The 27,869-nt window shown below is 34.7% G+C and overlaps 1 protein-coding gene across 1 annotated transcript in view; it reads left to right on the top strand.

Annotated features, from left to right (window-relative positions):
• Positions 1-27,869, top strand: part of ASCC3 (activating signal cointegrator 1 complex subunit 3) — a 392,325-nt gene that overhangs the window by 107,097 nt on the left and 257,359 nt on the right. Inside the window, exons 9-10 of the mRNA XM_025383070.1 lie at positions 18,825-19,025; positions 19,474-19,614. Of these exons, the coding sequence (XP_025238855.1) occupies positions 18,825-19,025; positions 19,474-19,614 (342 nt within the window). The remainder of the gene's footprint in view (positions 1-18,824; positions 19,026-19,473; positions 19,615-27,869) is intronic.

Here is a 27,869-nt window from a genome sequence, read left to right as displayed (position 1 = left end):
TATTAATAAAATATATTTAATTAGTTACTATTTTGTGGCATACTTTTTTTCTCTTTTAGACACATTTTTGTATAAGCAAATATATCTTCATTCTGTTTATCTACAGTGATTCATGGAGAATGTGTCATGAATTACTTGCTCCAATACCCTATTTATAGATATTCAGCTTGTGTCTGTTTTTTTTTCTTATTGTAAATGATGTTAAAGCAAGCATCTTTGTGCTTTTTTATGTATCTGATATTAAGAGTTCAGTTATTTTACTTGGATACTTTTTTGACTTGGACTTAGGTTAAATGATGTATGCACATTTGTAATATGAATTGTATATAAGCAATATATATGAGGGTGTAAACATTACCAAGATCAATTTTTTAAAAAATCTTCAACACTCGGATGAATGAAATAGTATCTTACTCTATTTTGCATTTATTTGATTATTAGTAAAATCATTATTTTCATTGACTGTATTTTCATATTTAGTTTTATAAATTATGTTACTTGGTTAAAAATCAGTTTTAGGAATCAAAAAATTAACCTTAAAAATAAAAGTGTAAAGTTATGAAATTAATAAGTTTTACAAGCCTTTAACTTGGACTTTTATTTATTTATTTATTTTCTTTTTTTTTTTTTTTGAGACAGAGCCTTGCTCTGTCGCCCAGGCTGGAATGCAGTGGCCTGGAATGCAGTGGCTGGATCTCAGCTCACTGCAAGCTCCGCCTCCTGGGTTTACACCATTCTCCTGCCTCAGCCTCCCGAGTAGCTGGGACTACAGGCGCCCGCCACCTTGCCCGGCTAGTTTTTTTTGTACTTTTTAGTAGAGACGGGGTTTCACCATGTTAGCCAGGATGGTCTCGATCTCCTGACCTCGTGATCCGCCTGTCTCGGCCTCTCAAAGTGCTGGGATTACAGGCTTGAGCCACCGCGCCCGGCCTAACTTGGACTTTTAATTTAGACTTTGGTGTCAGATACCTGAGATTCAATCTTTGCTCTGCAGTTTACTAGCCATTTATCCTGGTTAAGTTCTTTAAACTCACCATGCCCTACTTCCCCCCTCTTTAAAAGAAGGATGATAAAAAGACCTACCTCATAAATTTTCTTTGGATGCTAAGTGATATCATGCACTTAAAACATTTAAAACAAAACCTTATATGTAGTACGTGCTCAGTAAAAATGGTTGCTAAATAGATTAGTGAACAATTTACTTGCCAACTTAAGGAATATATTATCTTGTGTGTTTACCTTTAATTCAAGAGCATTAGAGATCACATTGTAGTTTTTGTGTTCAGTTAGTCTACTGACTTGTCACAAATTATGTAGTTTAGGATTGGTGTATTTAGTGAAGTAGTATGTCAGATCTTTCCTGCTTCCTTAAACGTTACAATGTGGGAGTATGTGGAAGCAAGTTATAGTTAGAGCTTATGAAATGGGTTTCTGGTAGTCTAGTGATGAATCTAGAGATGTGCAATGTGAGCTCATCTGCTACAACGTGAGCTCTTGAGGTCAGGCCATGTCCTCAAAGCCTGACACTTGGTAGGCAGCCTTTAGTGCATGATGAAGGAGTAGGAGGATACATTTTAGATAGCAGCAACATGTGATTTAGGCTTGCATTTAATAACAGATCTGGTCCTCTGGTGAAGTCATTGAGGCTTAGATGAGACCACAGGTCTGATGTCACAAATATTGGAGGTAGAAAGAACACTTGCTGTTTTCTTCTGTAACTAAACTTTTAATTGGGAAGTCCTTTGAGGAACTAGCCATGTTAAGACCAAAAAAGAGAAGACTGGGAAGAACACTGAGTAGGGGACATATGGTGTAGAATAATTTGAAGGGGCATGAAAGAGTAATTTAACTCACTATTTTGTTTCTAAAGGGTAGAATTCAAGGAATAATGAGAAAAACTTAATATGAAATATTTATACATGAGAGCTCATTTAGGCTTTTCCACTAAATCGGACATGTTTTTATCTTTTCCGTTTCTTAAAACATGTCAGTCATATTTTTTTTTGGCATAGGTGTTATCATATGGTTTCAAAAACTAGCAACCTTTACATAGCGAAAAGCCTTTTGCTTATGTCTTTGATCTTCCCAGGTCCCTACCTTCTTTCATTAATAAGCAGTGTATTTAATTTTATGCATTCTTTCAGAATTTCTGCAAGCAAATATACATTATTATTTCCTTCCGTCCTCAAATTTGGACAATAAAATAGCGTATTATGATACTATTCTGCAACTTGCTTTTTCTTGGCCATAAAAAGATCTTTTCATCTCAGAAAATAGAAAACTTCCTTATTCTGTTTTATGGAGGCATAGAATTTCATTGCATGGATATGCCATAAGTTATTCCAGTGGTACGCTATTGAGGACATTTTGATTGTTTTTAATTTTTGGTGTGACAAATAATTTGTGATTAATAATCTTATGCATACACAATTTTGCACATGTGTAAGTATATTTTTGGATACATTTTTAAAAAGTGAAATTGCCAGATAGGCCAAAGGTTATAGGCATTCATTTGTGAGCGAAATATTTTTGTGTTCCCAAAATGAAACAGGATCATATTTTGAAAGAATGCATTTGCGTTCACTAAGAAAGTGTTTATTTGTGGCACTGGATTTCAAACTTTTTTTTATTGAGCACATCTAAAAAATATTTTACATTGTAATTAATACACTCAAAAACAATTAAAACACAATTTTCACGAAACTGTTTTACCCTTATCACATGTGATGTATTAGTATTTTCTTTTTCTTTTCTATTCTTTACAAACACTGATAACAATCCCTAAATTAATTTCATAACTCACTAGTAAGGCATAACCTTCTTTGTGAAATACACTGATATAGAGTTTAGTTGACCAACTCTGTTACGTATAGTACACGAGGATCCCTAGTTGGACTGTACAGTCTCCCAAGAATTTCCTGTAATTCTTTTGCAGGTTCAAACAGACAAATAAGCATGGGCTTTAGTAATTTTTATAAAGTCTCTTAGAAATAATATTTTGTTACCTCTGGACCTAGAAGGATGATATTTTAAAATAATAGCATATGTTGGTATAATATATAGAGAGAGCTATAAATATAGAAAAATGTAGATACGTAAATAGGGATTGGGTATAAACCAGTCAGTTTCTTAGGGATTATATAAGATAGAATGTTACATATTTCTGACATAATACATAATTTGTATGTATTCTTAATGTGGGAGATTCTGTGATATGCTAAATGTCTGGTTATGTTTAGAGTTTTTAGTGCTTAGTGTCAGGAAGATTAAAAAATACATTAAAAGTATGTTTTGAAACTACCTGTTTTGGTTTTAAGAACAAATGTACCGGCCAGGTGCGGTGGTACATGCCAGTAATCCTAGCACTTTGGGAGGCTGAGACGTGCGCATCACAAGGTCAGGAGATTGAGACCTTCCTGGCTAACACAGTGAAACCCTGTCTGTACTAAAAAAAAATGAAAATAAAAACAAATTTTAAAAAATTAGGTGTGGTGGCACACGCCTGTAGTCCCAGCTACTTGGGAGGTTGAGGCAGGAAAATCGCTTGAACCCTGGAGGCGGAGGTTGCAGTGAGCCGAGATCGCACCACTGCACTGCAGCCTGGGCAAGAGAACAAGAGAACAAACTCTGTCTCAAAAAACAACAACAAAAACAACAACAAAAAAACAAGTGTACCAGGAGCGGTTGCAATCCAAGCTAACTTGGTGTTTTACTGGCAACTGCAGTGAATGAATATAGAAAAAAATTATTTGACTAATATTTATAATATATGATAAAACACTTGTGGAACTTAATAAATAATGTGAGTAGAACAATTTATTCTTAACATGGAGCATCTTAACTATTAGTTGATTTGTAAACATCCATCAACAATGCAGTTCATAGTTGATAATTACAATTTAATCAAAATGACTCAGCTGAAGCAAGCACAGAAAAAAAAAGACACCACCACCGAGTATTTGCTTTACACCATTTACTGTGCTAGGAATTAGAGAGACAAAGTTGAAAAACATAATTTCTGCCTCATAGTAGTCTTATATTCTAAAGGAAAATACTTCTTTTATTTATTTATTTATTTATTTATTATTATTATACTTTAAGTTCTAGGGTACATGTGCATAACGTGCAGGTTTGTTACATATGTATACTTGTGCCATGTTGGTGTGCTGCACCCATCAACTCGTCAGCACCCATCAACTCGTCATTTACATCAGGTATAACTTCCAATGCAATCCCTCTCCCCTCCCCCCACCCCCATGATAGGCCCCGGTGTGTGATGTTCCCCTTCCCGAGTCCAAGTGATCTCACTGTTCAGTTCCCACCTATGAGTGAGAACATGCGGTGTTTGGTTTTCTGTTCTTGTGATAGTTTGCTAAGAATGATGGTTTCCAGCTGCATCCATGTCCCTACAAAGGACACAAACTCATCCTTCTTATATTCTTATATTATATTCTTATATTATAAATACTTCTTATATTTATCGTTTAGTACTTTAGGGAATACAAGTGATTTCATTTGATCAGGTGAGGTATTTGTCAAGTATTTGTCACTAATGTAATATGTGGTTGACATTTCAACCTCACTGTTTTAGACCTTGGGTTGGAATATAGAAATAAGTATGAGTGATTGTCAATTTTGGAAAAGAACATTAATTTCATTGTTTAACACATTCAACAAATGGTTACTTATTTTCTTCTTTTTATGCTTACCAAGGATAATTATAGAGAATAAGACATCAAGAAAAAGACTAATGTCCTTTCTCTTTCCTAAAGACTCCTCAATGTGTAGTTTTTTGTTTTCTTTTTAAGTCAGGATCTTGCCTTGTCACCCAGCCTAGAGTGTGGTGGCATGATCATGGCTCACTGCAGCCTCCAACTCCTGGCCTCAAGCAATCCTTCCATTTCAGCCTCCCAAGTTGTGAGATTGCTGGCATGAGTCACCGTATAATTTAACTGAATTATAATTTAACTGAATTTTATGAACTTCATATTATGGCAGGGTCTTTTAGACCACATTAAGGATTTCTGAATGTTGCCCTAAGAGATTTTCCCTGAATGCAAGCTGCTGTGTTAGGACAGTATATTTATCAATTTATAAGTATTATATAAGTTAGTTGGGCACTCTCCAGAGCTGCACTATTTGATATAGTAGCCATTAACCACATGTGGGTGTTTAGCAATTGAAATATGGCTAGTCTAGATTACAATGTGCTTTAAGTGTAACATACACTAATTTTACAATTTCATGTTAAGATGATATTTTAGATACATTGAGTTAAATAAAATACATTATAAAATTAATTCACTGTTTTTGTGTTTTTTTAATGTTTCTGCTAGAAAATGTAAGTATATATTGGCTTTTAATGTACTTCTGTTGGACAGTGATGAATTAGACTAGGAATATTTAAAATGTTTTAAAATATTTTTCAGTTGTTTATTTTCAATTTGTTGGATTAATTTGTTTGTTTCTTAATATGTAGTCCCCATAAAAAAGGATGAGTTTGTGTCCTTTGTAGGGACATGGATGCAGCTGGAAACCATCATCCTTAGCAAACTATCACAAGAACAGAAAACCAAATACCGCATGTTCTCACTCAAAGGTGGGAACTGAACAATGAGATCACTTGGACTCGGGAAGGGGGGACATCACACACCGGGGCCTATCATGGGGAGCGGGGAGGGGAGAGGGATTGCACTGGAAGTTATACCTGATGTAAATGACGAGTTGATGGGTGCTAACGAGTTGATGGGTGCAGCACACCAACATGGCACAAGTATACATATGTAACAAACCTGCACGTTATGCACATGTACCCTAGAACTTAAAGTATAATAATAATAATTAATAAATTAAAAAAAAAATGTAGTCCCCACCTTTAAGATTTCTCTATGACTAGGGTAGCTGATATTTTGTCTTCTATTCTTAGTAGAGTATGAAAGATTATGGGCTAAGCCTTGATTTCTAAGTTGTTTATTTACAACCAAATGCATGCAGAAACAAACTGGTCAGATGAAGATACTAGCCCTAGTATGTTAACATAGTTTACCTGAAATTAACAGGTAAATGAACTTGTCCCAAGGTCTCTAAGGCCTAAATTGAGGTCCTGAACTTTCTACATTTGTTTATCTGAATCTATTACTGAGAGATCCCCTGAGAGTTAAAAAGGATGAGAATTATAGAGCAAAAGGTGGCTCAGTCATGTAAAATATGAAGCAGTTTCTGTTATCCGAAAGCTTTTTCACCAATAAATTAGGTTTCTCCTCAGAAAGATGAAAAGGGGACTCCATGGTAACAATAGAGGAGTGGAGCCAGCAGAGCATTTTCTTCCAGCTTTTTAATGTGGTCTTTTAAAATATGGTTGTAAGCATAGTATAAATATAATTTTGGAGTCAGGCATGCTGGCACATGACGGGAATCCCAGCAATTTGGGAGGCTGAGGCAGGGGGATCACATAAGCCTAGGAGTTTGAGACCAACTTCAGCAACATAGCAAGACTCCATCTCAAAAAATAAAATAAAATATAATTTTGTATTTTTTCACTTAATGTATATAGGATTTTTTATCCTGTTGCTTCATATTCTCCTTGATTACTATTTTAATGAATGCATACTATTTCATTGAATAGGTATATCATAATTTACTTAACTGTTCCTCTAATTTGAGAAATCACTTGGTAATTGGGAAAGCTGAAAGCTTATTATAGCTGTATACCTTGCAATCTTCATCTTTTATGTTGATCTTTTAAAAGTATCTTAAAGATTTTTATCTACATAGTTGCTAATTATATATTTATGTTAATGTGGTAAAATGTGTATGATTCTTTTGCCCAAGTAATCTTATGAATTGTTGAAGTAAAATAATCAGAATATATTAAACTTAACTTTTAGTTCAATTTCACATTTATTGAATAGCCAAACGTTTCTCAAATATGTGAGATCTATGACATTAGGTTGGATATGGTTTACTCTTCCTAAGCAAGACTTAGATTACATTTGGAAAACGAAGTTATTCAATTTTCAGAGGCTGTTGCATGAGCAGATTTTAAATATGAAAAAAATCTGCATTGTTGTATGTCACATAGCCTTTCAATAATAAAATTTGTTTATTAAGTTGTGTTAACTATCAAAAGTATTTTTTATTAAGATGATTGCCGTTTAATCTTGTGACTAGTTACTTATAACAATGCTTATCTAGTCTAAGTAGTATACTACAAAATTCCATTGACCACAAATAGAGTTGATAAACCCTAATTGAGAACAAGAAGATTTCTAACAACTAAAATAGAGGTGTAGTGTTATTATATAAAACCTTATATACTTTATTCCTCAAAGAATCCACTAAACCTTTACCTAGTGTCTGTTAGCTTCTAATTTTAGACAGAATTTAGAAAGGTTACTAGACTGTAAATTTTTGAAGTTTGAATCTGCTGCTACTATGTAATTTTGGAAGAATCACTGTACCTTTCCAAAAATTAATTTTTAAAAATCCTTGACCTTTCCATGACTTTCAAATTCTGTTGTAATTGCCTATTTGAAATCTCTACTTAGATGTATAGTAGGTACTTCAAATGGAGTGTTTATTTTTCTGTCTCAGTCTGTCATCTTAATCTTCCTCATATCCTAAGAACTATTTTTCACTCAAGCAAAAAGTCATCTTTGATTTATCTCTTTTTTTTCCCCACTATCTTACATTTAAGTCATCATCAGATCCATTGACTGTAACTTGAAGAGAGAGCCTGGGTTCAGGAACTTCTCTCCATTTCTTCTGCTGACACTCCAATATAAACCAACATCACCTTCCACTTGTATTACTGCCATAGTTTTATGCTACTTCTCAGTCTTTTTTCCACATGGTAGCCAGAGACATCTTTAAACATTACAAATCATATTATATTATTCTTCTACTTAAAATCCTGCAGAGATTTTAATTGTGTTGAGAATAAAAATCCAAGATCTTTGCTATGACCTACCTACAATTCCTATCTTTCTCTCTCATGTGTGACCACTTACTCAGCCATCCTAATCTCTGTACAGTTCCTTAAAATTTCAAGTTAGTCCTGATTTAGTGGTCTACTTCTAGATCTTTATTTTGCCTAGAATATGCTGAGATAGCAAATTTTTTCGTGGCCTGGTTCTTGTCATTTTATTCTCAACTCAGATCACCTCTCTTGAGGCACCTTTCTAGAAACCTAATTTAAGGTGACTGTTATGTCTCACTCTCCATTACACCATCTGTGAAAATGTATTCATATGAGCGTTTGAAACAATTTTTAAATTAGTAAACATGTTGATTTTTTGTCTCCCACCCTAATTAGAACGTAAGTAAGCTACATGACAGCAGAGACTTTATCTACCTTCTTGAGTGTTTGAACAGTTTATGCCACATAGAGGAGATATTCAAGAACTATTTGCCAAATAAATGAGTGATTCCAGCTAAAAATGAAAGATCAGAGATTTTTAAAAATGTATCCTGTTTAGGAAAAGCCCAAAGTCATCTATTTTAGAGTAATTATCGAAAATAGTTTTATACGCTCACACATACACACACATATAAAGTAGTCAGTACTTGAAGACCTTTAAATGAAAACATTTATCCAGTTATCTAAAAGAAAATCATCTGATCATCTAGTGAATACTCAAGTATGTTAAATAAGGTATTCATGTAAACTGATTTTTAACCTTGTGACTTTTACATAGATTATGGCATGGAGCCAGGTTTGTGAGGAATATTAGAGTGGTGGGATTCCAGCATATAAAACTTGGACTGAGTGTGTGGAGTGGCTGTCATCTCTGATTCTGAAATTTTGAGCCTAAGCCACATCCTATAGGGAGCCAGAGAAAAACTGTGAAAATTATGTAATGTGTGTCCTTGGTAACTATATGATTTATGATAAATATATGCTGACATTTTAATATCCTTTGAATATCCTAAACTTAAGCTTATGATGTTTACACTAGTTTAGGAGGGACAGCATGTTCCTAGGTTCATCTTAGATGCCTAGTTAATGCTTTTTAATTAACTGACAAAATAAATACATATGATTATTATAAACAATGAGGTATGTTTACTGTATATTTTTGTTCTTCCAGCTAAATAGTATCATCCAGTTTTTGTTTTTTAATTATTATACTTTAAGTTCTAGGGTACATGTGCACAACGTGCAGGTTTGTTACATATGTATACCTGTGCCATGTTGGTGTGCTGCACCCATCAACTTGTCAGCACCCATCAACTCGTCATTTACATCAGGTATAACTCCCAATGCCATCCCTCCCCCCTCCCTCCTCCCCGCTCCCCGTGATAGGCCCCAGTGTGTGATGTTCCCCTTCCAGAGTCCAAGTGATCTCATTGTTCAATTCTCACCTATGAGTGAGAACATGCGGTGTTTGGTTTTCTGTTCTTGAGACAGTTTGCTGAGAATGATGGTTTCCAGCTGCATCCATGTCCCTACAAAGGACACAAACTCATCCTTTTTTATGGCTGCATAGTATTCCATGGTGTATATGTGCCACATTTTCTTAATCCAGTCTGTCACTAATGGACATTTGGGTTGGTTCCAAGTCTTTGCTATTGTGAATAGTGCCGCAATAAACATACGTGTGCATGTGTCTTTATAGCAGCATGATTTATAATCCTTTGGGTATATACACCCAGTTTATTTTTAAAAATAGAGTGTGCACTCACGAGTAGCCTGTGTTACCAGTATTTGATAAATGGATATCCAAAACCTACACTTTCCATGGAATTTCATAAATGAGTCATCTTATTTCAGTAGTCTAGTGAGTCGCAAATATGTAAGACAAGTGTATGTTAAAATCAGTAGTCTGGTGTGTGTTTGTAAGATCAGTAGTCTGGTGAGTCCCAAATATGTATAGACAAGTGGGATGTAGGATGAAGCTTGTAACACTTAAAATGTTTCTGGTCTGCTAATTATGGTATGTTTTGAAAATGCTTATTAGTTAGAACCAATTAAAAAGGAAAATGGTATATATTTAGAACGACTATCTGGATTAAATATAAAGCACTTAAGATAAATGATCATGAGACTCTCAGTTTTCTGTTTAAAAGCAAATGCTGATTTGTTAAGAAATAATTTCAGTTTAACTTTATTCATTAATATATGAAATCAATATGAAATGTTTTAAGTTAGAAGAACGTCAAATATTTGGAAGCAAAGATTAGCTGCATTTCATTACGTATTGTGTATGCAGGAAATATAAATAAAACAAACATTATTAGCATGTAGTTCTAAAGTTGAATAAAATAGAGTTTTGATATAACCCACATTCTTCTTCTTCTTCTGTAATCATTTGTTTTCTTAACTTAAAGCATTTGTGAATATAATTTGAATATCATTCAAATATAAGAAATCTATGCATAATGGACATTAATTATTTCATGTGCCAGTAGCTTAAACCACAGTTCACAATATCAAGTATACTGAGCCCTCTAGTGATTTTTTTTTTTTTTAACTGCCATCACAATTGCTGTCTGTGCACATTCCTTTTATTTTTACCAACAAGTTTATTGGTGAAAATTATTTCATTCATTTTCCTTAATTTGAAATGAAAAATAAAAAGAAACTTTATAGGGAATGGTACAAAACATGGGCTGTTTTAAATATGTTTGTAGCTTTGGAGGGTTTTTCCTTTTTAATTTGCTGTTTCTATTCAGCATGTTCTTATATTATTCTTATAAGAACATTATAAGAATATTATAAGGACTTTTTTGAAATGTTTATTTTGAAATAAATGTAGAGAATACTTAACCAGCAAGATAAATCATCATATTATTTTAAACAGTAAATTGGGTGGTAATTTGTATTTGAGCTAGGACAAACTGAGTTTATGTCCTGTCTCGACCAAATTTATTAGCAGTGTGGACTTGAGTAAGTTATTTAACCTCTCTAGGTCTCAGTTCCCTCTGATAATTTCTTCACGTAGTCTCTAAAATAACCTTTTAGAGATGTTTCCAGAGGAGTCTTTATAATGTCTTTTCTTCATATTGAATTTTTCTTTCATAATTTAAATATAAGCCTTCTTGTTCTCAGAAGAGAAATTTATTATTTCTATGGTTTTAAATATTTTTTATTATATTCCAAATAGGAAATATAATATGTAGCTTCCTTGCTTAAAAGAGACCTTAAATAGTAACTGTGTCACTTTTGTTCACAGTTACATCCCTAGTGGCTGAAAAAGTCCCCGGCTATTTCATTCAATAATTTGGTGCTCATTTAGTAACTTGGTAAATGAGTGAAGAAAAGGTCAGCTCCTTCAGTGTGGCATATGTGGCTTTTTGTAGTCTGCTCTTGGCCTACTTTTCCATCTTCATCATCTTTGCTACTGCTTTTCACTAGCCCTAAGTGTTTTTCTAATATCCTGTTTCTTGTACCTGATATGGCATGCTTAGTGACTGCCTCTCCCTTACATATCTCAGCATATAGTTCATATCTTTATTATAGAAACCTTAGTGATTTAATCTGATTTTAAATATGCCTTTTTCTTCCTTTAAACAACAAGCTAGGGCCAGGTGTGGTAGCTCACAACTGTAATCCCAGTGCTTTGGGAGGCTGAGGTGGGAGGATAACTTGAGCCCAGGAGGTCAAAGATCAGTCTGAGCAAGACCAGCAAGACCTTGTCTCTACTAAAAATAAAAAAGTTAGGGCCGGGCACAGTGGCTTATGCCTGTAAATCCCAGCACTTTGGGAGGCTGTGCTGGGCAGATCACGAGGTCAGGAGATCGAGACCACCCTGGCTAACATGGTGAAACCCTGTCTCTACTAAAAATACAAAGAATTAGCCAGGCGTGGTGTTAGGCGCCTGTAGTCCCAGCTACTGAGAAGGCTGAGGCAGGAGAATTGCTTGAACCCAGGAGGCGGAGGTTGCAGTAAGCTGAGATAGCGCCATTGCACTCCAGCTGCAAAAAAAAAAAAAAGAAGTTACTTGAGTGTGGTAACATGCACTTGTAGTCCCAGGTACTCAGAAGGTTGAGGCAGGAGGATCACTTGTCTACAGAAGTTTGAGGTTGCGGTGAGCTATGATTGCTCCACTGCGCTTCAGCCTGGGCAACAGAGCCAGATGCTGTCTCAAAAATCATCAACAAAACCCAGAAATTAGTCAATTTTAAGGATCATTTTAAACGTTGTCTAACTTTTGTTATGAAAACAAATATTTTTATTGACAGAACTCCTTAGTATAATAACAATCAGTAAACGATTGTTGAATTGATTAGAATGTTATAAACCTCTATGTATGTAATAGGTTTTGTTTGTTAGTATATTCTTCTGATACTTTATTTATTTCTTGAATTATAACCTTCAAAAACACAGAAATAAGTTTTTTACTGAAAGTTGATTATAGGGCTTTTGCTAAACTGCTACGTATTTTGGTTAGATTCAATTTAGTATTTCTTTGGAGGATATTATGTATGCAGTGTATATCTTTAAACTTTTCCCCTCATTTAATTATAGTTCTTTTTGCTAGTAGCCAGCGTAAAATCATTCAATAAAAATTTATTTAGCAGCCTATTATGTTCCTGGCAATTGATTAGGTACTGGGGTAATACAAAGAGTAATAAAAAACAGAACCCTTAGTTTCAATCCAATGGGTCAGAAATACATATAAAGGACTCATTTCAATATTTGTGGTTACGGGTCATAATAATAATATATAAAGAGGATTGTCTGAGTGTCTAGTTGTCGAGAGAAGCTATGGTAGTTCCTTAAATCTTCTAAAATATGGTGAAGCGTAAAGAAATAAAGATAACAATTGTTTAGGGAATTGGAGAGAACCAGAGATTGCTTTTGAGCTTAAACTTGAATGGTAATGAAGAGTCAATGAGAAGTCTTGGAACATTTTGTAAGCTGGAATGTGACATGATCAGATTTGTAGTTTATGGATAGTATACTCTGTTTCTTGTCATAAGTCTATAAAAACTGGAAATTGCTGCATTCATTCACAGCAATATTTTAGTAAATCTTATATAAAAATGAAATGACATATGACAGTAATGATAATAGCTACCATTAATTTATTTCAACGTATTTAACAAGTACCATCTCTGTGTATGGTTTATAGTATATGATTTTTATATATTATCTAATTAAAGACTGGTTTTGAAGTTATACTATATGACCTCAAATACTAGCTTTACCATTTATAGCTGTGTGAACTGAAACAAACTTTTTCAAGTTTCAGTTTCCTCATCTATAAAATATTCTGGTATGGCTATAGAAATAATTAGGATATTTTATGTCAAGGACTCCTGTGCTTAGCCCATAGTGAGCCCTCCATAATTGTTAGCTGTTTTTAAATTAATTTTTGTAACTTCCTTGTGTTATAAAGATAACACCTTTACCTTGCAATATTACCTTGCAGATGAGGAAATTGAATTTAGAGATCTTAAGTTACCTGCAGGTCGTACTTGCAATATTACCTTGCAGATGAGAAAATATAATTTAGAGATCTTAAGTTTCTTAAAAGTTATATTGCAAATAGTGGCAAAGCGAGTATTTTAACTTGAGTCTCTGACTATAAGCCCAGTATCCTGAAAAATGTGCTGTACTGTCCTTCCGAGGCTAAGTGATCAGGAGAAATTGATGAAGAAAGTATCAGTGGTACTCTCAGATGTTTAATTGGCCTGCCTAGGCCTAAGAGATACTACTATGATCTCTTTTTGTTTTGTTTTGTTTTGTTTTGTTTTATTTTATTTTGAGACGGAGTCTCGCTGTCTCGCTCTGTCGCCCAGGCTGGAGTACAGTGGCACAATCTCGGCTCGCTGCAAGCTCCTTCTCCCGGGTTCACGCCATTCTTCTGCCTCAGCCTCCTGAGTAGCTGGGACTACAGGCACCTGCCACCACACCCAGCTAATTTTTTGTATTTTTTTTAATAGAGGTGGGGTTTCACTGTGTTAGCCAGGATGGTCTCGATCTCCTGACCTTGTGATTCGCCCGCCTCGGCCTCCCAAAGTGCTGGGATTACAGGCATGAGCCACTACACCCGGCCAATGCTGTGTAGTATTCCATTGTATGAATATATAACATTTTGTTTATCCATTTATCTATTGATGGACATTTGAATGGTTTTAAGCTATTACAGGTAAAACTGCTATGAACGTTCATATACATCTTTTTGTATGTACATATACTTCTTTTTCTCTTGGGTAGACCCTCAAAGGGGTATGTTAGGTATAGGTTTAACTTTTAAAAACTTGCTAGATTGTTTTATTAAAGTGATTGTACATTTAATTTAGTTGTATGTTTGTTTAACTTTTAAAAACTTACTAGATTGGGCCGGATGCGGTGGCTCACGCCTATAATCCCAGCACTTTGGGAGGCTGAGGCGGGTGGATCATGAAGTCAGGAGATCTAGACCATCCTGGCTAGCCTGGTGAAACCCCATCTCTACTAAAAATACAAAAAAAATTAGCCATGCGTGGTGGCTGGCATCTGTAGTCCCAGCTACTCGAGAGGCTGAGGCAGGAGAATGGCGTGAACCCAGGAGGCAGAGCTTGCAGTCAGCCGAGATCGTGCCTCTGCAACTCAGCCTGGGCAACAGAGTGAGACTCAGTCTCAAAAAAAAAAAAAACAAAAAACAAAAAACAAAAACAAAACAAAACAAAAAAAGCTTGCTAGATTGTTTTATTAAAGTGATTGTACATTTAGTTTATCTACTATCAGTATGTGTGAATTCTTTTTTTCTCTACATGCTCAACAATACTTGCAATTTAAAATATTTAAATTATTAAACATTTTGCCAATTTTTAAAATGTTAGCCATTTTAATAGGTGCATAATAGTGATTTTAATTTTTATTTCCCTAATGACTAATGATGTTGAGCATTTTTATGTGTGCTTATTTGACATCTATATATTTTCTTTGGTGAAATGATTCTTCACATCGTTACCTACTCTTAAAATTAAATTGCTTATTTTCTTTATTGTTTTGTTGAGTTTTTAATATATTCTATATATAAGTACTTTATCTGATATATGTATTGCAAAGATTTTTCTCCCATTCTATGGCTTCTCTTTTTATTTTCTTAACAGTATCTTAAAGATAATAGGTTTTCCATTTTGCTTAAGTGAAATTTACTGATTTGTTTATAGATTTTTATTTTATTTAAGAAATCTTGGCATAACTCACATCCACAAAGAATTTCTTTCATCTTTTCTTCTACATGTTTTATACTCTCAGGCTTTACTTTTAGTCAGTGATTCATTTTGAGTTAATTTTTGTATGTGACACAAGGTATGGATTCAAGTCATTTTTTAAACATGTGTATACTCATTTGTTCTAGCATCATTTATTGAAAATGCTGACCTTTGTCATCTACATTGCCTTTCAGCTCTTGTCAAAAATCAGTTGTCCAAATATGTGTGGATCTGGATTTTCTATTCAGTTCCTTGATTTATTTGTTTATGTTTATGTAAATACTATGCTGTTTTGATTTCTCTAGTGTTTTAATAATTTTTGATATCAGGTAGTTTTAGCTCCCTAACATTGTTATTCTTTTTCAAATTTGTTTTGTTCCTTCTAGGTCATGTGTGTTTCCATATGAATTTTAAAGTCAGCTTGCCAATTTCCATAGGAACGCCTGGTGGGATTTTGATTGAAATTGCATTGAATCTGTAGATGAGTTTGGGGAGAAAAAAAAAAGAAGAAGACGTCTTAAGAATTGTATCTTTCATTTAGCAAAATAGTGTAGTTTTCAGTATACAGGCCTTTCCCATCTCTTTTCATATTTATCCTTAAGAAATTCATAACAGAGTGCTATTTTTATTGATTAAAAAAATTGCTTTCAGGTATTTCATTGCTGGTATATAGAAATGTAATTTTTTAGTTGTTAGTCTTGCATTCTCCAGCCTTCCTGAATCCACACATTAGCTTTAGGAGCTCTTTTGTAAATTCCATCTGATTTTTTACATAGACAATCAGGTCATCTCTAAATACAGGTATTGTTTTCTTCCTTTTTTATATTAATGACTTTATTTCTTTTTTTCCCCCCCTTTTCTGATTGCACTCCAGTACAATGTTAAGTGGATAGAACCTCCAATACAATGTTAATTGGTGAGTGAGTGTAACAGCCTTCCTATTCCTGGTTTTAGAGGAAAGCATTCAGTCTTACCCTGTTAATATGATGGGAACGGCTGTAACATTTTTGCAGATGCCCTCTGTTGGGTTGAGGGATTCTCCTCTACTTCTGGTTTGCTAAAATTAAGACAAAAAATCATAATAAATGAATGTTCGATTTTGTAAAAAGCTTTTTGTGCATTTATTAAGGTGATCATGAAGTTTTTCTGTGATGTATTATGTTGTTTATAATTTTATATTTATGCTTTGAGGGGTATTAGTCTGTGATTTTATTTCATCTGGCTTTTATATTGGGGCAGTGATAGCTTCATAGAATGATTTGGGGAGTATTCCTTTTTTTATATTTTTTTTTGAAATAGTTTAAAACTCCATGTAGAATTGATATTATTTCCATCTTATACTTTAGGTGGAATTCATTTGAGAATCTCTCTGGCCCTCAAGGTTTTTTTGTTTTTTTTGGGTGTAAATAATTTTAACCTCATTCTTAATTTCTTTAATAGATATGGGGTTGTGTATTTGTTTTTGAGTGAGCTTTGGCAATTTATGTTGTTTAAGAAAGTTGCCCATTTCATCTGAGTTGTCAAATTTACTGGCATGTAGTTGTTCATTACATTTTCTTACTATTCTTTTAATACCTGTATTGTCTCTAGTGATGCCACTTTTCTCATTCTTGGTATTGATAATTAGTATCTTCCCTTATTTTTCCTGATCAGTCTGCCCAGAGGTTAATCAATTTTATTAATTTCAAAGAATCATTCTTTTCTGTTTTTTGTTTCATTGATCTTTATAATTATTTCCTTTATTCTGCTTTGGTTTTGTTTTTCTTTTTCTAATTTTTTATTTTGGAAAATAAAGTTATTCTTTTGAAACCTTCTTTTTTCTTTTTTAATGGATTATTTTGAAAAGTTTTATTTGTAATTGACAAATAATAAATAAAGGTACCATGTGATGTGTTAATGCATGTGTATAGTGCATAATGATCAAATCCGGGTAATTAGCATATCTGTCACTTTAAATGTTTATTATTTCTTTGTGATTATAACATTCAAAGTCCTTTCTTCTAGCTATCTTGAAATATACATTATTATTTGCTATAGTCTCTGTGTAATAAGACACCAGAACTTAATCTTCCTATCTAACTGTAACTTTGAACTCATTGACCAACCTTTTCCCATGCTTTTCTTCCCCCCGTCCTCTGTAGCTTCTGGTAACCACTATTATACTCTCTACTTCGATGATATGAACGTTTTCAGATTCCACATGTGAGTGAGATCATGTGGTATCTTCTTTTTAAATATAGTGGTTAGTGCTACAAAATTTCCCCTAAGTATTATTTTAGCAGTCTCTACAAATTTTGACATAATAAATTTTTATTTCCCTTCAGTTAAGAATACTTACAAATTGTTTTGATTTCTTCTTTCATCAGTGGTAGGAAGTGTGCTCTTTAAGGAGGTATGCTATTTTGTTTCAAATACTTAGATATTTTCCAAGTATCTTTCTAATAAGCGTACCTGATTTAATTCCATTGCAGTCAGAGAATATGCTTTGCATGACTGTCTTCCTTTTCAATTTATTAAGACTTGTTTTTTGACCAAGAATATATTATAACTTAAATGTTCCAAGAGCAGTGGAAGAGAACATGTGTTCTACTATTGTTAGATGAATAAGTGTCAATCAGGTCAAGCTGGTTTATAGTGCCATTCAAGTCTATGGTAGCCTTGCTGATTTTCATGCCTCCTTGTTCTACAGATTTTGAAGAGTGATATTGAAATCTTTGACTATAATGATGGATTTGCCTATTTCCCTTTGCATGTCTTCAGTTTTTACTTCATGTATTTTGAAGATCTGTTATTAGTTATACAAATGTTTAGGACTATTATATCATATTGATTAATTTACCTCTGTCATTACGAAATGACTTTCTGTTTTGCTGGTAATATTCTTGGCTTCAAAATTTATTGTTTCTGATATTAATATAGCCATTCCAAGTTTCTGCAAATAATCTCAACCAGTGTTTTGTTTACTCTCAGACCTTTAGTTTTCATATAAGACTTTTATATAGGAAAATTTTAGGAAAAAATTATTTAACTGCTCTGGGTCTTAGTTTCTTTTTGATTAAAGGGACATAATAAGAGTACCTACACCAAATAATTGTTTTGAGGATTAAACAAAATAGTATCAAAGATTCTACACTTGCACATGTTGCAGTGCAAACTCTGTGTAAGTGTAGTCTATGGCTTTTGTTCCTACTATTACAGCTGCATTTTTTTAAAGTTTTTTTTAAAAACACATGAAATAGAATTTGCTATTGATTTGTATCTTCAAGAAGTATCTTGTTTGCTGTTTCATTAGTCATCTTTAATCTAGACTAGATAAATTAGAACATCATGATGAAATTTGTAAATGAACATGAACTAAAAAAAACCTGTCTTTAATTTTGTTTTCTCACATTACTAATTTATCATCTTTTTTACTTAAGAATTGTATTCTAAAATTTAGGTATAGAGTCATATTTTTCAAATTTATCGAGTTACCATTTCAAGTACATTCGAATTGTACAATATTTTTCAGTTATTCTCAACTGCATACACCTCCGTTTAAATAAAAGACACATTGTGAAACTACAAGTTAGTCTTTTTTTAATAAACAAAGGAAATAAATGTTTGCACATAATGATTTGTATGGGTCCTTCACATTGTTACTATTTATAATGGATGATGCCTTTTTTTTTTAGATTGGACAGCTGGCTTTTAAAGGAATGAAGAGACTCAATAGAATCCAGTCAATAGTGTTTGAGACTGCCTACAACACCAATGAGAACATGCTGATTTGTGCCCCTACAGGAGCTGGAAAAACCAACATTGCAATGCTTACGGTCTTGCACGAAATTCGCCAACATTTTCAACAAGGTGTTATCAAAAAGAATGAATTTAAGGTAAGTAAATAAACCAGACAACAGCTTTTTAAATTGTAAGGAATAAAATAAATTTGCGGTTATATATAACATGAAATTTGAAAGTTCTTAAAGATATTGTACTTGAAGTCAGATAAGTAATACGGCTTGACTTACTTCATTACTATTAAGGCAGTTCTTATTTGTGTTATGAAAATTCTATTACCATGTAAGAAGCTATGAAAATACATTTAGCTTTGAAAGCAAACCAATTTTCAAAGTGATGCAGCTGTGTAAACAAATTCTATTCTTTAAACAGGTACACACGTATCTCACAAAAATAAGACTTTTCATATATCACTATTAAGATTTTTCACTGGAAGTAGTTACAATCATATTTCACAATAAATTGTGACTTGTATTGGCTACTGTAAGACAAATGACATGGTGGTTTTTGCTCATTAATCAAGCTTGTGTTCCTTTGGTATAGATTGTATATGTTGCTCCAATGAAAGCCTTGGCAGCTGAAATGACAAATTACTTCAGCAGACGTCTAGAGCCACTAGGCATCGTTGTGAAAGAATTGACTGGTGACATGCAGTTGTCAAAAAGTGAAATTTTACGAACTCAGGTATGTTGTTTACCTAGATTTTTTGTTTAATACCATTCTTTTTTTAGGTAATTGCAAAATTTTTAAATGACTATATCTTAAGTAACTAGAATAGCTGATACAAACATAATATAATGAACTTTTATTTATAACCATATCTTATCTCTGTACTACAAAGAGTTTTTGCTTGTACTTTGTTTTCTGGTGTCCCTTCTAACTCCTGTAATTCTTACTGCATCTTGAATATTGTTAGGTTCCAAGTCTATTGGCAGTAAGGCTATTCTTTTAAAACAGTAGGGGATGAGGATATAAATAAGACCAGAGTTTAATTTTAAGAGGAGGGACATACATAGATCTTAAAATGATTGCACTAGTATTCCAAACTATTCCATAAGAATGATTTAACATACAATAAAGCTTTTTGGTCATTCATTATTTAATCAAATGCAAAGTTATTATTATTGAATCATGCACTGTATATAGCACCATATTGGAAGAAATGAATGAATGCATGACAATAAAGACACTTAAGATACAGTTTCTGTCTTCAAGAATCTTATGACTAAGTAAGAAAAAATATTTACATTTCAACTAGATGATTATTATTTAAAGCAATATGTAAGTTAGGTGAAGTTCATTGTGTTTTTAAAAAATAAAATAGGCTGGGCATGGTGGCTCATGCCTGTAATCCCAGCACTTTGGGAGGCTGAGGCGGGCAGATCACAAGGTCAGGAGATCAAGACCATCCTGGCTAATAAGGTGAAACCCCATCTCTACTAAAAATACAAAAAATTAGCCAGGCATGGTGGTGGGCACCTGTAGTCCCAGCTACTGAGGAGGCTGGGGCAGGAGAATGGCGTGAACCCGGGAGGCAGAGCTTGCAGTGAGCAGAGATCGCACCACTGCACTCCAGCCTGGGCAACAGAGTGAGATTCTATCTCAAAAAAAAAAAAAGAAATGTAAAAAATAAAATAGTGGATGACCAGATATTAATGGAAAAATTCATAGTTTGATGGAAAATATGGAAAATAGATAATAGAACTTTTAAAACAGTGAGTGGATATTGATTTAAAATGTAATTAGAGTGTGAATTAATTTCCTAGGGCCCCCATAGCAAAATACCATAAGCTCAGTGGTATAGACCAAAAGTATCTGAGACAAGTCTCAATTGATTTTGAAAGTTTATTTTGCCAAGGTTAAGGATGCACCAGTGACAACCTCAGGAGGTCCTGATGACATGTGCTCAATGTGATTGGGGTACAGCTTGGTTTTATACATTTTAAGGAAACATGAGACATCTATCAGTATGTAAGATGTACCTGGGTTTGGTCTGGAAAGGCAGGACAATTTGAAGTGGAGGCTTCCAGGTCATAGGTAAATGTAAAGATTTTCTGATTGGCAATTGGTTGAAAGAGTTATTATCTAAAGAAAGGAGGCCTGTCTATTCAGCAAGAATAGTTTGTAAATGTTTCTTATCAGACTTAAAAAAGTCTATTCTATCAGTAATTCCAAAAGGAGGGAGAGTATAATGAGGCATGTCCTGCTCTCACTTCCCATTATGGCCTGAACTAGTTTTTCAGGTTAACTTTAGAATGCCTTTGCTAAGAGGAGGGGTCCATTCAGATGGCTGGGGGGCTTAGAATTTTATCTTTGGTGTACAGTGGCTTAAAACAACAGTCTTAATTCTCTCACAGTACTGGAGTTTAGAAGTCTGAAATCAAGGTGTCAGCAGAGTTGGTTCCTTCTGGAGGCTTTGAGACAGTGTCTGGTGTATGCTTCCTGGTTTCTGGTGGCTGCTGGGAATTTTTGGCATTCTTTGGTTTGTAGATACATCACTCCAAGCTCTGCTTCCATCTTTGTGACCTTTTCCCCTGCTTGTCTTTTCCCCTACTCCCCTTTTTTAAGGACACTAGTCATTGGATTTGGGGCCCACCATAGTCAGGATGATCTCATCTTAACAACCTTTCCTTAATTACATCTGCAAAGATCCTTTTTCCAAATAAGGTCACGCATATGGGCTGAATGTCTACATACCATCTCCCCGACCCCCAAACATCATTTATATGTCGAAGCCCTAGTCCACAAGTAATGGTATTTGGAGGTGAGGCCTTTGGGAGATAATTGGACTTCATTTAGATCATGAAGTGGGGAGGACTGGGTGACAGAGTGAGACTCCATCTCAATAAATAATAATAAAGGACTGGGTGACAGAGTGAGACTCCATCTCAATAAAGAAATATTCAAAAAGACAAAGTTCTTTGTGACCTGAATAATTTTAAAGATTACAAAGGAGTCCCAAAGCCAAAACAATTTGAAAACTACCATGATACATCAAAGTGCCTTATATATGACATCGGATTATTTTTATTGTCTACATCCAGCCTGGTTTTCAACCTTATCTCCCAGATGCTTCTCAGTATAAACTATAGTCAGGCTATTTTTGCTTTTTCTAAAATAGCCTTGCTCAAATAACATTTTCTTAAATGAACGTTGCTTTTTAGTAAGTTTCCTGATGTGTTTTCTCCTTTTTCTTAGTATCTTCCTTTATCTATTGACATTTGTTCAAATCTTGCCCAGTCTTTAAAACCCAGTTCAAACCTTGTATTTACTTCTTCCCTGAATCCTGTAGCACCATTCATTTATATTCATAAAATAATACCTAGTGTACAAAATCTATGCTTTTGGACCTGATGTAGTTTTAAAAATCTGGATCACTCTCAAGTAAAATTTTGATTGCTCTTGTCCTGTATCCAAGTATGTTACTGATGCTAACGCAAGGATGTTTATGGAAAGACAAGGGAGGTAACATTTTAATTCAATTTATGAGTCAGTTACTATGCTAAATGCATATGTGCAACTTCCGTGAGTCTTCACAAGAACTCTATTGGGTAATATCTCCATTTTACAGGAGCAGAAAGTAAAACCAAAAAAATCTACTTAGATTTATGTGTAGTCTGTCCCACAGACTCTGGCCGAGCGACAGATGTAAGAAGTACACAGACACAGGTATTTTGCCTGAGACCGCGGCTAGGGGACTGCATGGCTTACCATCACTGATGAGAGTGCAGCTCTGCCAATGAGAGTGCAGCCCCGATAAGCCAGGGCCGTTTGTATTTATTTAGTACAGATTTAATGACAAAGACTTGGAGCAAACACAATTTGTGGGTAATTAACATTGTCAATCCCCCGAGTAGATAGTGGTCCTGTGTGCAAATGATCAAAGATTGGTGTCCGGAGACATAAGTAAGCCAGTTTATCGAGATGAGTTCCCTTATATTCCCTTGTTATCTACCCTTTGCCCTCTGCTTCAGTGTAAGAGAATTAGCCACCTTCAGTTTTTATTTTCTCCCGAGGCTTTGCAAAACCTCCCAGCCTTCCAAGAAGGTTTCCGTCTTTCTCTATTGATTTTTCCCACTACCCTGACTGATCTCCTACAGAATTTTATATTCTTAAAAGGTTTATGAACATGTATTTCTTACCCATTTGCCCATTTTTGCACTTTGCTCGACTCTGTATCTTTCGTCAGTAATTTTTGACTGTGTAAGGGCAGGGACTAGGTGCTTGGGCTCAAAAATAGTTTATTAATTGAACTTTTTGTGCTTGCTCTAATTCTGGAGTTGCTAATTTTTGTAGAATTGAAACTATATAGTTTCTAATCTTTTTACTCTGTCCTTCTACCCTTTTCACAGATTCTTGCAGATTAAAAACTTCTGCTGTTGCTGCCTTTGAGATGAGGCTATAGACAAAGCAAACCAGAGAATAATGTAAATAATGTGGGAGTACATATATATTCAACTTTTTTTGTGGAGTTTGAATTTCTTGCTTTCCTCACTTTCATTTTGAAATTTTTTAATAGCTTCTTAATTATTCATGTTATCTATTTTTGATAAATAAGTTTCCCAATAATCAGCATTGATTAAATTAAATATAATCTTAAATTTGCCTTGTGTTTTTTTCTGACATTCTCAGTATTATTAATCTTTTTTTAAATATAGGAAGCCAAATTAATCTCATTTGCAAATTTTCTCCCTTGCCATTCTGATCATATTACTCTCTTGCTCATAAACTTTCATTGGTTCTTTATTGCTTATTGAATTAAGTCCAACTACCTAGCTTGTTAAGAATCTTGTATAAATTAAGTATACTATGAGATGTGATGTATTTTGTGGTTCACTAGGGACCTTCAGGTATAGCAGCAGTTATGATTTTATTGAGGTTGGAATGTAAAATTTCCTTTTACAAGAGAGAATTATATAACTATAAGATTTACTGTTAGGTGAAACAGTATAGGCAACAAATATCTTTCTTGTGTACAGCTAAAATGCAGTTTTGTGCAACTCTGAAAAACACCATAAATTTGTCATTGGTTAAAACACTGATCTACTTTTCCAACATTACTTTCCATTATTCTATATCTAACATTGGTTTCAAACTTCTCCCTCTAAATGTATCCTTGATGAAGAGTTACTATTTTACAATATTCACTGTACTTTTCAGTGGTTCCATTGAGCAGTGTTCCTTTGAACATCAGTGAAAACACTGGTTACAAATTTTAGAAAAGATTTCTCCTGTCCTGGCAGTAACTTTGTGTTAAAGCAAAGCATTTGCTCTGAGTTCTGGAATTGTTCTCTGCTTTTATATTTGTTTCCTCATCCTTTTATGGGGAGGCATTTATCTGTGTACCTTTGGGAGTTGAGATAGGATATTTCACGTTTTGCTTTTCTTTATTTTTTGGTTGAGGATAGAGGGAGATTCTGTTCAGATCTCTTAGACTCAAGCAATTGCAAAGGCAAATCTGAATTTTCTTTGTATTACTCTGCTAGACCAAAGCTCCAGTAATTGTAGTTGACAGGGTGTGGTGCTGTGAATACGCATGAGCTCAGTCACAGGCAGTGTTCGATGTCACACTGCTCTAATGTACTCTTCTTTCAAGGCCATTTTTCCTATGGTATGTAGTCTATTGATTATTACAATATATGGGATAAGGGTGGGAATAAAGGGTAGATGGAGATAGGGGCAGATATTATATATGCCCAGGTTGCAGTTTTATTTGAATATCTGTAAATTATATTCTTATGTCCCATAAATGTACTGTTTAGTTCTCAACCTGGCATTGGGCTTATTACTTTAACATTTTTTAAAATTATTTATTTATTTATTTTGTATTATACTTTAAGTTCTAGGGTACATGTGCACAATGTGCAGGTTTGACACATATGTATACATGTGCCATGTTGGTGTGCTGCACCCATTAACTTGTCATTTACATTAGGTATATCTCCTAATGCTATCCCTCCCCTCTCCCCCTACCCCACAACAGGCCCTGGTGCGTGATGTTCCTCTTCTGGTGTCCCAAGTGTTCTCATTGTTCAGTTCCCACCCATGAGTGAGAACATGCGGTGTTTGGTTTTCTGTTCCTGCGGTGGTTTGCTGAGAATGATGGTTTCCAGCTGCATCCATGTCCCTACAAAGGGCATGAAGTCATCCTTTTTTATGGCTGTACAGTATTCCATGGTGTGTATGTGCCACATTTTCTTAATCCAGTCTGTCACTGATGGACATTTGGGTTGGTTCCAAGTCTTTGCTATTGTGAAGAGTGCCGCAATAAACGTATATGTGCATATGTCTTTATAGCAGCATGATTTATAATCCTTTAGGTATATACCCATTAATGGAATGGCTGGGTCAAATGGTATTTCTAGTTCTAGATCCTTGAGGAATCGCCACACTGTCTTCCACAATGGTAGAACTACTTTAAAGTCCCACCAACAAAGTGTTCCTGTTTCTCTGCTTCCTCTCCAGCACCTGTTGTTTCCTGACTTTTTAATGATCGCCATTCTAACTGGTGTGAGGTGGTATCTCATTGTGGTTTTGATTTGCATTTCTCTGATGGCCAGTGATGATGAGCATTTTTTCATGTGTCTGTTGGCTGCATACATATCTTCTTTTGAGAAGTGTCTGTTCTTTTTTGAGAAGTGGGTTAGTCGTAAATAGTTCTTATTATTTGGAGATACGTTCCATCAATACTGAATTTATTGAGAGTTTTTAGCATGAAGGACTGTTGAATTTTGTCAAAGGCCTTTTCTGCATCTCTTGAGATAATCATGTGGTTTTTGTCTTAGGTTCTGTTTATATGCTGGATTATGTTTATTGATTTGCGTATGTTGAACCAGCCTTGCATCCCAGGGATGAAGCCAACTTGACCATGGTGGATAAGCTTTTTGATGTGCTGCTGGATTTGGTTTGCCAGTATTTTATTGAGGATTTTTGCATCGATGTTCATCAGGGATATTGGTCTAAAATTCTCTTTTTCCATTGTGTCTCTGCCAGACTTTGGTATCAGGATGATGTTGGCCTCATAAAATGAGTTAGGGAGGATTCCCACTTTTTCTATTGATTGGAATAGTTTCAGAAGGAATGGTACCAGCTCCTCCTTGTACCTCTGGTAGAATTTGGCTGTGAATCTATCTGGTCCTGGACTTTTTTTGGTTGGTAGTCTATTAATTGTTGCCTCAATTTCAGAGCCTGCTATGAGTCTATTCAGGGATTCAGCTTCTTCCTGGTTTGGTCTTGGGAGAGTGTAAGTGTCCAGGAAATTATCCATTTCTTCTAGATTTTCTAGTTTATTTGCGTGGAGGTGTTTATAGTATTCTCTGATGGTAGTTTGTATTTCTGTGGGTTTGGTGGTGATAGTCCCTTTATCATTTTTTATTGCATCTATTTGATTCTTCTCTCTTTTCTTCTTTATTAGTCTTGCTAGCGGTCTATCAATTTTGTTGATCTTTTCAAAAAACCAGCTCCTGGATTCATTGATTTTTTTGGAGGGTTTTTTGTGTCTCTTATCTCCTTCAGTTCTGCCCTGATCTTAGTTATTTCTTGCCTTCTGCTAGCTTTTGAATGTGTTTGCTCTTGCTTCTCCAGTTCTTTTAATTGTGTTGTTAGGGTGTCAGTTTTAGATCTTTCCTGCTTTCTCTTGTGGGCATTTAGTGCTATAAATTTCCCTCTACACACTGCTTTAAATATATCCTAGAGATTCTGTTATGTTGCATCTTTGTTCTCATTGGTTTCAAAGAACATCTTTATTTCTGCCTTCATTTTGTTATGTACCCAGTAGTGATTCAGGAGCAGGTTGTTCAGTTTCCATGTAGTTTGTGGTTTTGAGGGAGTTTCTTAATCCTGAGTTCTAGTTTGATTGCACTGTAGTCTGAGAGACAGTTTGTTATAATTTCTGTTCTTGTGCATTTGCTGAGGAATGCTTTACTTCCAACTATGGGGTCAATTTTGCGATAAGTGCAGTATGGTGCTGAGTAGAATATATAGTCTGTTGATTTGGGGTGGAGAGTTCTGTAGATGTCTATTAGGTCTGCTTGTGCAGAGTTGAGTTCAATTCCTGGATATGCTTGTTAACTCTCTCTCTCATGGATCTTTCTCATGTTGACAGTGGGGTGTTAAAGTCTCCCATTATTATTGTGTGGGAGTATAAGTCTCTTTGTAAGTCTGTAAGGACTTGCTTTATGAATCTAGTCACTCCTATTGGGTGCATATATATTTAGGATAGTTAGCTCTTCTTGTTAAGTTGATCCCTTTGCCATTATGTAATGGACTTCTTTGTCTCTTTTGATCTTTGTTGGTTTAAAGTCTGTTTTATCAGAGACTAGGATTGCAACCTTCCCTTTTTTTGCTTTCTATTTGCTTGGTAGATCTTCCTCCATCCCTTTATTTTGAGTCCATGTATGTCTCTGCATGTGAGATGCTCCTGAATACAGCAAACTGATGGGTCTTGACTCTTTATCCAATTTGCCAGTCTGTGTCTTTTAATTGGAGCACTTAGCCCATTTACATTTACGGTTAACATTGTTATGTGTGAATTTGATCCTGTCATCATGATGTTAGCTGGTTATTTTGCTCGTTAGTTGATTCAGTGTCTTCCTAACATTAATGGTCTTTATATTTTGGCATGTTTTTTCAGTGGCTGGTACCGGTTGTTCCTTTCCATGTTTAGTGCTTCCTTCAGGAGCTCTTGTAGGGAAGCCCTGGTGATGACATAATCTCTCAGCATTTGCTTCTCTGCAAAGGATTTTATTTCTCCTTCACTTATGAAACTTAGTTTGGCTGGATATGAAATTCTTGGTTGAAAATTCTTTTTTTTTTTTTTTTGAGACGGAGTCTCGCTCTGTAGCCCAGGCTGGAGTGCAGTGGCCGGATCTCTGCTCACTGCAAGCTCCGCCTCCCGGGTTCACGCCATTCTCCGGCCTCAGCCTCCCGAGTAGCTGGGA

Source organism: Theropithecus gelada, chromosome 4, assembly GCF_003255815.1.
Source record: "Theropithecus gelada isolate Dixy chromosome 4, Tgel_1.0, whole genome shotgun sequence".
Classification (NCBI taxonomy): Eukaryota; Metazoa; Chordata; class Mammalia; order Primates; family Cercopithecidae; genus Theropithecus; species Theropithecus gelada.
Note: the sequence above shows the minus strand (reverse complement) of the source record. Positions and strands in the feature narration are given on the sequence as shown.